General features: G+C 37.4%; 1 protein-coding gene and 1 non-coding gene across 2 annotated transcripts; both read left to right on the forward strand.

Moving 5' to 3' along the window:
- Window positions 1–612: 612 nt before the first annotated feature.
- LOC116135215 (molybdopterin synthase catalytic subunit-like) lies at window positions 613–1,479 on the forward strand. Its single transcript, XM_031420917.1, has one exon. The coding sequence runs from the start codon at window positions 768–770 to the stop codon at window positions 1,350–1,352; it is 585 nt and encodes a 194-aa protein (XP_031276777.1). The 5' UTR covers window positions 613–767; the 3' UTR covers window positions 1,353–1,479.
- A 676-nt stretch (window positions 1,480–2,155) lies between these two features.
- TRNAE-UUC lies at window positions 2,156–2,227 on the forward strand. The gene has a single exon. It is a non-coding gene; the product is annotated as a tRNA-Glu (tRNA).
- Window positions 2,228–12,312: the final 10,085 nt, after the last annotated feature.

Below are 12,312 nucleotides of genomic sequence, written 5' to 3' on the forward strand. Positions count from 1 at the left end.
GATTTTGTGGATTATTGTTTTAGTTCATCCATGATAATGGGAAATTTGGTTGAGGTTTATGTGATGTAAAATGGTGAGATTAGAGATAAATCAAAATTCTTTCTGAGAATACTCAGAGATTATGGAATACCGAGTAGAAGCAAGTATGTTTTCGTTGATTATGAGAATACCCAGAGAATATGGAATATGGAGTAGAATTAAGCGTTTTTTGGTTTTTGTTAATTCTGAGAATACCCGGAATATTGATATATGTTTTGAGGTTGTTAGTTGATTGTAGGAATACTTGAAATATTGAATAAAACTAAGCAACCCTTTGTTTGTTTCATTTTTACGGGTGTTACTAGGATCAATGTGATTGTTGAAAACCTATATTTAAGTAATGTGCTGATTTTAGGATTAATTGAAATACTGAAAAATGCTAAGCTGAGTTTTTATTTGGTTTCATTTTTCTTGGTATTCCAAGAATAATGAATTATTGAAAGCCAGTCATTCGGTTGTATCATTATCATTTTGGCTATTGAATTTGTTTGGGATTAATGTCTTCAAATCTTGTCATGTTCTTTTAGCAGTGGAATGTTATCCTGTTTGGTTGTAGAAGATGAATCCACAGCCCTCTATGGAAGATATAAATTTTCATGAGAAAAATTTAGATTTATTATTTTGTTTAGTTCTTAGCTTTTAGAGAATGAAACCAATGTGATAGCCTTCTTATACAAATTACACAAACATTTACGGTTTACAGGGTAATCACGAAAGACTGAAGAAGTATGGCTGATGAAGAGAAAAATCTGGTTGAAATCTTAGAAGCAAATAACCTGATTGATATGGCCAAGTACATAACCTATGTTAGTGCTCCACAAGCTGGAGCCATAGCAACATTTGCAGGCACAACACGTGACACCTTTGAAGGAAAAACAGTGGTGGAGCTAAGGTATGAAGCTTATGTACCGATGGCAATACGCTGCATCAAATCTATCTGTTCATCAGCTAGATCAGCCTGGAATCTTCATTCCATTGCAGTTGTACACCGGCTAGGCACTGTTCCAGTGGGAGAAACAAGTGTCTTTATAGTTGTTTCAGCTGTTCATCGAGCTGATGCCCTGGATGCTTGTAAGTTTTTGATTGATGAGTTGAAGGCATCTGTTCCTATATGGAAGAAGGAAGTATATTCCAATGGAGAAGTTTGGAAGGAGAATTCAGAATTTAAAGAAAGAAGATTAGAGCTGGGGAAGAAAGATGGCGTTTGCAATAGAGGAGAAGTTTTGGTAAAAACACATGATAGAAAGACCTGTTGCGGGACAAAGGTCAAGGTGGACGACGAAGAAATCGGAGATATCAGCGCTGGCAAGTAAGAGATTGGAGAGTTATCGTTACTATTTATTTGCACACTTTTACATGTTTCAGGTTGCCACCTTATGATACTTGGTACAATTTTGCCACACAGAACAGTCCACTCCTGATTACTTATTTCTAGCTAAACCACCCAAAAGCTTTGTGATAGTCTTTCTACTCCTTAATCCGTTGCGTCCTATAGGTCGCGGCTGTGCTCTGCCCAATAATATTTGGGAAAGATTGTTCTTCTACAATGTCACTACTGTATATTATGTCTATTCTGGCTAAACATCACTTGATGTTATTTTGTGTGGTGAATTCAGATGAAGAATAGGTTGATTAGAAAATGCAGTTGAAAGGGTTTGAACAAGATGTAGATAATTTCTCAATGGAAATCGATACAGATTTGGAAAATTAGGCCCTGAGAAAAGGTAAGCTCGGTAGTGTGATTACCTTGTGACTCCGCTGGGCGCTGGTTGGAGTAAAAAGGTATCATATAAGATCACATTAATATATCAGTGGTGTAATTTTTAGTTGCATACTAGGAAAACCCTCTTCAGTTATTTACTGTAAAACAATTTTTATTCATATTTTTGTGGAAATAATCCAAAAATATGTGTTTCAATCCACGAAATTAAGGTTTTTGGAAATCTCGAAATTATAAACATGCGTTGTCTAACAAACTAATAATGGACTCAATGTCTAAGATAAGGGATTTCTCTATTGTATTTGAAAAATAAAGATGATTGACATTAAATATAAAATTCGTAGAAAGACACAAGACTCTTTACTTAAATTCATCAAGCGAGCTATAGATCAATCATCCGTTGTCGTCCAGCGGTTAGGATATCTGGCTTTCACCCAGGAGACCCGGGTTCGATTCCCGGCAACGGAAATTTTTCTAAAAATAAAAGTTCCCCTAGGTTTTCCGTTTTCTTCTACTTTTTTCTTTTTAAAAATAAAGTTTCCCGAGGTTCTTCTTTTTCTTCTACTTTTTCTTTTTAAAAAATAAAGTTTCCCAAGGTTTTCCGTTTTCTTCCACTTTTTCTTTTTCAAAATAGATTTTTCATAGGTTCTCTTTTTGTAATAAATTCTCTTCTAGGTTTTTTTTTTTTTTCATTTTATATTCCTTTAGACTTTTGTTAGATTTTAGTAGTGTAGAAGGTGAAATGATTTGCACAGGTATGAATTGCAATGAAAAAGATTGGGATGTAAAATTAAAGTTATAAGAAAAAATTGAATTTACATAAGTAGATTCTACCGATTGATTAATACATCCAAGACTCTCTATTGAACCATTCAGTTACCCAGAAGTAGATGACTTTCAGGCTATTTAATGAACATAAACGTATTTTATGATCTAATTTACATTAATTAATGTACTTTAATTCCTTTTTTCTTTTTTATTAAAAAAAAAAACGAAAAGAAGAAAAAATCTTCTATTAACAATTTTGTATTGTGCTTTAATTTGATAATGGGCCCCAGCTTTTGTACTTTTCCAGTGTTTTCAAAAGATTAATGAATTAAGAAAGAGTAATCGACATTTTCCCACCAGCCAAACCAAACCTTGGGTGGGAAAATGTCATATACTCATTAAGAAAATTAAAGAAGTCAACAACGAATCCATATTCTTTTTTCTTTTTCTTTCTTTTCTCATATTTTAAAAGATTACAGTCTCAAAAATATATTAATTTAATTATAAAGCAAAACTTTCGAAAAGCATTAAAGAAAATATTTGATAATCATATTGTGAATTAGCCAAAGAACTTCCCGTTTATTCTAATTAAAAGAGTTAAAAAGACATCAAACCCTTGGGGTTTGATGTAATAACAAAAATCCAGTTGAGATTTGATTATCAGTGAGCCGTTATTTAGCCGTTGAAACTTACAATATTATAAGTTAATAAATATTTACATAATTAACTTTATAACGTTTATTTTAATACTTAAAAGCTAAAAGTTAACGATAGAGAGATTTATATTTTTTCAAAAATCGTTAAGAGATTTTTGTTATTCAATTAAAACATCTCAATCTGATAGAATTTGAGGTGAGTTTGACTCGTCACCCAACAATGTCTTATTGAATTGGAGGATTACTTCCTCTTATAAACCAGTAGGTTTGAGTGTGCCTAGTCGGTGTGAGACTCCAACACTCTCCCTCACGGTCAAACTCATATGTTGGATTATGTCTGTTATTGGAGGTAGTTGTTAGCTCTAACTCCTCACCCGCTGGTCAAGCACTTAGCTCAATTGAATCTGGACTCTAATACTATGATAGAATTTAAGGTGGGTCTAACTCCTCACCTAATAAGGCCTTGTTGAATGGGAGGATTACCCCCTCTTATAAACTAGTAGGCTTGAGCGTGCCTAGTCGGTGTGAGACTCCAACACTCTCCCTCACGGTCAAACCCATATATTGGANTATAGATTTTCATCCGAAGATGATGACCAATACGATGTGACTGCTGGTTGAATAACAGAAGAAGGGAGATGCATGATGTTAACTCTAGAGTTTGGTCTGGTTTATTCATTTAATTATTTAATTCTTAGGATTACTTCATTTCATTGATTTCTTTGATTTTTGGGATTATCTATTGATAGAATTTAAGGTGGGATTTGACTTCTCACCTAATAAAGCCTTGTTAAATAGGAGGATTACCCTCTATTATATACTAGTAGGCTTGAGCGTGCTTAGTCGGTGTGAGACTCCAATACTCTTACTCACGGTCAAACCCATATGTTGGATCATACTTATTGACAGAGGTAGTTGTTAGCTCTAACTCCTCACCCGCTGGTCAAACACTTAGCTCAACTGAACCTGGGCTCTGATACCATGATAGAATTTAAGGTGGGCCTGACTTCTCACCCAATAAGGTCTTGTTGAATGAGAGAATTACCCTCTATTATATATTAGTAGGCTTGAGCGTGCCTAGTCCTATCACTTTATAACTTACTTATCTGATCTTTTAGGTTTATAGGATACATTGTAACTTATCTGGTCCTTTAAACTTATATAAAGTGTTCAATAAATCCTAAAAATTAATTAAGATGTGTGCAAATTGACACGCACACTTTAAAAAAAATTCAATATGTTATGCAGTTCATTGTATACAAGGTCATGCATAAATAATACATTGCTTTTTTGTTTTATCTTCTTCCAACAATAATTTGTACGACCAACAAATGTTCTCATGTTATTGGCAAGGGTTGTTGGTTTCGTGCACAAAAATTTCATGCCGTGTCATGGCTCATGGGCCATGTGGGCCGTGTTGTCAACTTAAGATTTGGCATGTAGGCTGGCATGATACTGTTTACGAATTTTAAGAAAATAAAAAAAATTAATTTTTTGAGAAAAGCCCATGCGGCGCAGCCCATGGGGTCATGCTATGGGTTTCGAGTTTTGATTGCATAGCACGACACAACACGATAAGGCTCATAACACGGTGGACCGTGAAAATTTTAACTCGACATAGCACGACCCACTGCCACCTTTAGTCTAGTCGTTCAATAACTTTAATTATTAAAAGTACTCAGTACTCTCCCTCTTCAGTACTATCTTCTATTTTTTCTATAGTAATTCATCTATTTATTGTGTATTTATATATATACACATTTTGTATGTATATCTAGCGTTCATGTTTAAATACATTTAATTTACTCAGATCAGGAGGTCGTAATTATCTACGTCAAGGTACTATAAAAGATGCAGCTGGGTGTTCACAAATTATCACAACCAGTTTAGCTTTCTCCTCAAGTCCTGCTCTCTGTCTCCGGTTGTCATTCAAAAGAGTGATGTGATCCATCCCTCCCTTCCCAACTCATCTTCTGCTTCATCTCCTCTCCCAAACTTCCATTTTCAGTCTGCGCTTTCCTTTTTACAACCCAAGACCGTGGAACACTGTTGTATGGCAAAAATGTTGTGCCTCTTAATAATTGCGACGATTATGCTTATTGTTACCGAGCTCCTAATAATCAAATGTCTCATGGAGGTATATTTGTAACTCTTGGAAACCTTTCATATTCCCCACCTAACCCAAATTTCATTCTTTCGGACTTCTTTGGCCCTGATCTTTTTGGCGTTCCATTGTCACCCTTAGTAACTTCGTGGACCATGAAGCCTGCAGGGACTGATGGTAAGCTTTGCCAAATATTCCCCCGTGCTTTAGCTCCGGAGCCTCCTCCTCTCACAGTTGCGCCTCCGTTGCCCGTTTGGGACGACCATAACAAAGATGAGCATTCTTCTGCTCCAACTCCACGGAGGCGCAGGCGGTTCGATGGAACCGCTGCTGAGACCCGTCTTCAACGAATGATCAGGAACCGGGCAGCTTCCGAAAGGACAAGGATCCGAAGGAGGGTAAGTATTCTTCTTCAACTGACCTCTACTCAAATAATTAATTTCTTTCACGTATTTTTTCTGGAAGTTAAAATATTTTTTTCTTCTTTTGGTTTCTGTTCCAACAGGCCTACGATAGCCAACTCATGGCTGAAATTACATTTCTCAGAGAGGAGAACAAGAAATTGAAGCAAAAGGAGAAGGAGGTAAAATTCATGTAGCAATTTTTTTTTTTTTTTTTTTAATTATGAAAATATGCACAGTTGCACTACTATATTTTACTCATATTTTTTATATAATATGTTAATTTTTTAAATGGAATGCAGCTTCTCGAGGCTTCAGAGGCAGCCCGTCCTTTGTACCAGAAGATCAGGCGGTCTTTCAGCGCTCCTTTTTAAGGAGTATGACCATGGGTCATTGCCTCATTGGTTGACTAGTGTGTCTGACTCTGTTACTTTTCTTTTATGTTAATGTTATGAGGTTGTTTTCTTGAGTTTCTAATGTTTTTGAGTAAGAGGTTCAGTAGAAATCTTAGCTGTTTAGCTTTTCGTTTACCTCAAAGAAAAGAGAAGAGGAAGAGAAAGTGTTTTGGGGGTTAAATGCTTTTGTAAATGAGTTTATGCCTCTGTCTAGGAGCAGCAGTTCATTTCACTTTTATTATGTACATGGAAATCAAGAACAGTGATGTTCATCTTCGTAATATATTCATTACTTTGAATTAATATTATGTATTTTATCTTGTGTAAATATGTGTGGCTTATTTTAATTTCCTGTTCGTTTCTCTGACTTGATTACAAAATGGAAAGAGTTCAGATCTGCTTAAAAACTTGTTTGACAGTAATATTAGTTTATTTGTGTTATGTTCATAATAAAGTAAAAGATTGATTGGCTTGTTGAATTTAATTTACCGAAAACTTTTTTAAAGTAATGTCTCATCACTATTTTTGGCCAGATCACCATAAAATTGGAGTTTACAGAATCATCGTTACCATAAAAATAAACCCAACATAAAATACCTTGAAACATATTGTAATCACTTTGCAATCATGGAGCCGTAACCTTAATGTTTATGAAATGACATGATTTCCTGTGAAGGATTTTTCTGAAATTGAAACATTCTTTCCAAAACACAAGTTAATTATAATCGCATTTTTATATTATTATTATTATTTTTTCTTTGGTGATCGTGGTGTTCAAGTCAATTTGTGCATACCACAACTAATCTTCCAAGAACTTGAAGTTAACAATTAGATAAACTGTCCCATAGTCACACTTTTAACAACCAATAATAATCAAACTTAAGACGTCTTGAGTAGTACACTTAAGAGTTTATAATTCGCTTATCTTGAGTAAAACATAACAACGTCATATAGTTCAATAACTCTTTATTAGGGTTTAGTCTAAACAAAACTTAAAGTTTTGTTGACGCCAAAAGACATACACAAATCTTCATAAAGCTTCAAAATCAATAAAGACTTCCGTTTTAGAATTTTCTAGTGTTTTTAAATTAAATCAAGCATAATACTTTTAATCTTATCTAGAGTGATAAGTCATTGGAATCTAATTAATACAAAGACCATATATAGGTTTGACTGATAAGCAAACCATGAGTTACTCAATACTTATAGAAGAAAATGTAATCCATCCATCTAGAAATCTCAAAATCTGATGGATAAAGGAATTAATTTTTTGTTTCAAAGAGTTCCATATGCAACTTTTTTGAAATATGAGGAAGATTTTAAAGGCTGTAAATTGTAAATCATGCAGTAATCAATTGATCCAATAATGCTTACAGTTTTGTCGAAGTTTTATGAATATCAAATCAATGCATTGCGAAATCACGAAATCATAAAGGGAATCAAATCAACTTTGATAATCATAAGTTCATAGTTGTAAAACTTTCATGAGATTTAATATTGATTGTCCCCTTTCATTTAATTATCTAATTAATGGCTTATATATATTTTTTAATTAAATAAGTAATTAATGCTACATCTAATAACAAATTCATGATTAATTAATGATACATATAAAATCTCTCTTGCTCCCAAAATTTATGAATACATTGATTAAATCGCTCTCTTTCTCCATCTTTCCGGGATCAATTCTTAATAAATAAATCCAATTAGTTTTGTATTACTTTCAGTTTAGAATTGATACATATGCTGATATGCATTTGGTCTTTTAATTTCTTTACATAAAATGCATAGAAACATGATTCTACCATCCCTAAATTAAGATATTAACTATCTCTGGGTGACTGGGTGGTTCGATAAGGACTCTTAGGTATATTACTAAAAAAGTTTTGAGTTTAAATCCCTCCTCAATTGCTAATAGGGATAGTCACTGGAGCCCTTATCCAACCTGTAGCTCTAGAGTCTTGGGAGATTAGTTGAGACACGCGTAAACTGACCCAAACACTTCGATCATCAAAAAAATATAAAAAATTAAGATATTGACTAAGCTATTGTGGCTTCCTTTTCCTTTAAATTATAATATTATTTAAGAGTCATTAGTAGCACTAGTGGCTAGTGAAGGCAGTGCATGCAAAGATAAATTAATGAGAGAAATTCACGCAGATGGTATGTACGAATATTTTGATTTATTGTACCACTATTAACATGGTGTATATATATATAAATAGATATTGGACATTTGTCACAATTCTATAGCCCTAAGTTCAGAGAGCCACCATGGTCAAACAGGCCCCGGTAGATTAGATAAATTATATTGATTCATGTGAACTCAACAATTGCAATAGTACGGACAATAGACTTGTATATCTGTCATGTCCCCCGTACTCAATTCACGACAAGAGGTGTTCTGTTGCGGAGTACTTAGGAAAAAGACTTATCTCTGGGACATCATGTGGGTCATGGGAGTGGACTTACTGGTTTCATTGCAAAACTTATAAGAATCCAATTTGTTTTCTTTCTTCAACTGTTGGCCATGTGAGCTCCACGTATATGAGAACATTTAACTTATCATGCAGTGCCTTAGTAATTGTAGATGCAAAAAATTTACCTTCACAGAAACAGGGTCTGATCCCGTGAGGTTGAGATCATCAGCAATCCGTTGCACCTACACATGCGAGAAAATAAGCGTAAAACAAATGGTTTCCATAGACACTCTGACGTTCAAGTCAACAAGGCTAAATAAGGATAATATAGTGAGGATTAGGGAAAGAGAAGATTATCAGGAGTGAGAACTACTGGCTTCAAAGGTGTAATGTATGTGTCCCTTGTGAGAGGGTTGGCCTCTGTTTAAATAGCAACTATAGGATCTTCGAGTCCTAGTAGGACTATGAGTCCTTGGGGTTGAGGTTTTGTAAAAAAGGAGAACCTTTGACTCCCTTACCTTAGTGGGAAAGGGAGTCCCAGCGGGTCTAAGACACGAATCTTATACAAATTAGGGTAGTAATAGACCTCTTCGAAAGAGTTCAGGTAGCACTAGAATAAGCAGGTAACCTTGGGCTCCAAGTAGATCCAAAGTCCAAAAGATGGTCTAGGATCGAAGGGCCTAGGCCTAGATAAACTGGTGATGAGGCCTAAACGAATCGGGCCTTTGTTGATTGGGTCCAAGTAGTGAGCAATTGGGTTAGTGTATCGAGCGAACCTGGTATGCAAACTCTATTGCGGGCCCAATTCATGGCTTCAAGTTTTGTTGAAGGTGTCTTCGTCTTTGGGTCTATTTGGGTCGAAGACATTTTTTGACCCTAACAGTTTGCCCCCCACTCTCTAAGTTAAGGAGTGCTTAGCTTAGAGAGTAGACGTTGCGTGGAGGTGTACGTAGTCGACCTTCGTGACTAACTGGTTGAACATGTGAATGTGCTGTTTGCGTAACCGAATAGTATAGCTTTTATTGTAGGTGATGCATTCAGTACACCAGGCCGAGCGGGTGGAGGTGAAACACGATCATGCCTTCACTCAGCATATCTGACCAAGTGACGGAGGGGAGTTGACCTTGATGGCCTCGCCCGGTGCATCAGATCGAGAGGAAACATGAAAGAATTCGCAAAAGGTGTCCTCTCTCGGTATGTCGAATCGGGTAGGAAGATATGTGAAACGTCCCATGAACGTGTCCTCACTCAGTGTATCGGGCCAAGTGAGAGGGTGTTCGAGCTATCCCATGAGGGTGTCCTCACTCGATGTATCGAGCCGAGTAAGAGGGTTTGTGAGCTATCCCATGAGGGTGTCCTCACTTGGTGTATCGAGCCGAGTGAGAGTATATGCAAACTACCCATGAAAGTGCCCTCACTTGGTGTATTGGGCCGAGTGAGAGGGTGTGCGAAGTATCCTATAAAGATGTCTTCACTCGGTGTATCGGGTCAAGTGAGATACATTAAGGTTATTCTAGTGGTGGTGCCTTCAGCTGATTGGTTGAATCTGAATGTGTAGGTGTATGGGTACTCCCCAACTCATGATTGGCTCGTTCGATCTGGCTAACCGAGTGACTGGGCGCTCTATCACTTCTTGGTGGAGTTTGTCACGGGGTCGAAAGGTCGGGGTTAGGTAATACTTCTGATCATTCTGTTTGGTCGGGATGGCTGACTGAGTGGGTGTGAAGTATTAGAAGGTGTTTGCTTGTCTGTAGGAGATGAATAGTTCGTATGTAAGAAACACCTACTCGGTCAGGTTGGCCGAGCGATTATGCTGGACACGTGCATCCAGTCATGTCTTCCAAGTACGTGCGGGTTGGCGACAAGTGTGCGGTGGAGATCACTCTTCGGTTTGGGCAGGAAAATGAAAAGTTGCTCTGTTCCATAACCAATCTAAGGCCGCCACGTGTATCGTTTGCCAGCTTTTGTCCATAAAATCGATGAGGCGACTGTGTATCTTCATTTCGTCTCTCACTCTCTTTCTTTGCATTTTCTTCCTCTTTTCAAGTTTTTTCAGCAATGGTGGACGTACTTTCTGGGATTCCGACCATTTTCACGGTAAATATTGGTTTCTTGCGTTGCTTTCCGTTTCCTTTCTTCTTTTCTTTGTTTTTCTGGTATTTTTGGAGAGATTTAAGTGGAGTTTGGTAAATTTCCTTTTATCTTTTGGAAGGGTTTGAAAAAATAGGCGGTGTCATGTTTCTTCGTTTTGAGTGGAGTAGATTCAATGGCGACTTAGGTTGTTTGGTTTGAAGTTTGGAGTGAATGAAGAAAAAATGAAATTTTTTGTCTGGGTTTGAACGTTTTGGCTTTTCTGGGTTTAGGGAAGTTAGAAGATGAAATCGTTTTATGCTTCCCATTCGTCTCGTCTCGTCTCGTCTCGTCTCGATCTGCTTGACCGAGTCGAGTGTGGTGCTTTGAGTGAAGAAGTTAGCTTGATATCAGAGCCGGTCAATTGGTCGCTCTGGGCGAGTGGAGTTTCTAGAATTGAGGATACGATTTGTATTAAAAACCAATTGATCGCCCGGGTCGAGTGCATAAAGTTCAATGTCACAGTCAGAGTCGAACGACTTGAGTGGGGCAGAGATGAAAGTTGGGAATGAATACGAGAATGCCCCAATGATGGTGGTAATGCCAGAAGGTGGAGACGTTCCGATCGGCATATCGAAGTGGGGGTGAATGTGGCACTCTTGGGCTGAGTGACATTATCTCGAACGATGGTGATTCGGATGGGCAAGAGACGAGTGGGGAAGACTCCGATGAAGCCGATGGTTTTGGGAGTTTGCCCTCCACCAATAGTGGCTCCGAGGATAAGCCGAGTCGGCCCGATAGCGGGATATTAAGTAAAGACTATCCGCCTTTGCTGAAGGAGAGTGATGTGTGGCGAATCAGGACAATGTACCACATCCTGGAATCCATTGAAATTAGGTTGCCAAAGTTGTATGAGAGGGTTGACTAGGAGGCAAAAGGTTAAGTGAGTGCCTATGAGAAATATACGGGAAATGGTTCCATGACATGCTAAGGCTTCCTATCCCCCTTCTTATTTGGGAGGTCTTGAACCATTTCATGATTACACCGACTCAGATTATGCCAAATAAGTGGAGATTGTTGATGATGCTGGAGGACCTTTGTGTGTGAAATCAGGTGATGTTTGGGCTGCACAAGCTGTAATACTCATATTTCCTGAAGGAAAATTACAAGGATAAAGCCTGGTATCTGATCAATCTCAGGCACGATTGGGCTTACCTCGTGACCGACCTCCGATTGAGTGATAAAAATTGGAAGAAACAATTTTTCTTCATGAGGGTTGAAACAGTCTTTGGGGAGAGAGGCCAGGACGAGATCCCATTTACCTAGCGAGTGACCGATGAGGAATTTAATCTTTATTTATGCTTTGGTTACTAAAGTATTATTGTGTTTCTTCTTTGCAGAATTCAATCGTGTCAGGCAAAATGGGGACAGCTTAGACATGTAGACTAAAAAGATTCTTGCTATTCCTAAGGCGCAGAGGGATTGGCGAGTAGTGTTGGAGGAGGCGAATCTGAGGACGAGTCACCTTTGGGCTGGAGTTGGTGCGATTTAGCAAGGTATCCCTTTCCTTTTATTAAAGTAGACTTGGAGTGTGCTGCTCATCCATTATTGCAATCATATTTTGTTTGGTAAGTCGAGGTTGAACCCACTAACTGTTAAGGAATTTACGATTGCAAAGAAGCTTATGAAGAAGTTAACCGTCCTGAGCGCGAGTGAGTTTATCGCAAGACATCGCGAAA

Source organism: Pistacia vera, unplaced genomic scaffold, assembly GCF_008641045.1.
Source record: "Pistacia vera cultivar Batoury unplaced genomic scaffold, PisVer_v2 Contig296, whole genome shotgun sequence".
Taxonomy (NCBI): Eukaryota; Viridiplantae; Streptophyta; class Magnoliopsida; order Sapindales; family Anacardiaceae; genus Pistacia; species Pistacia vera.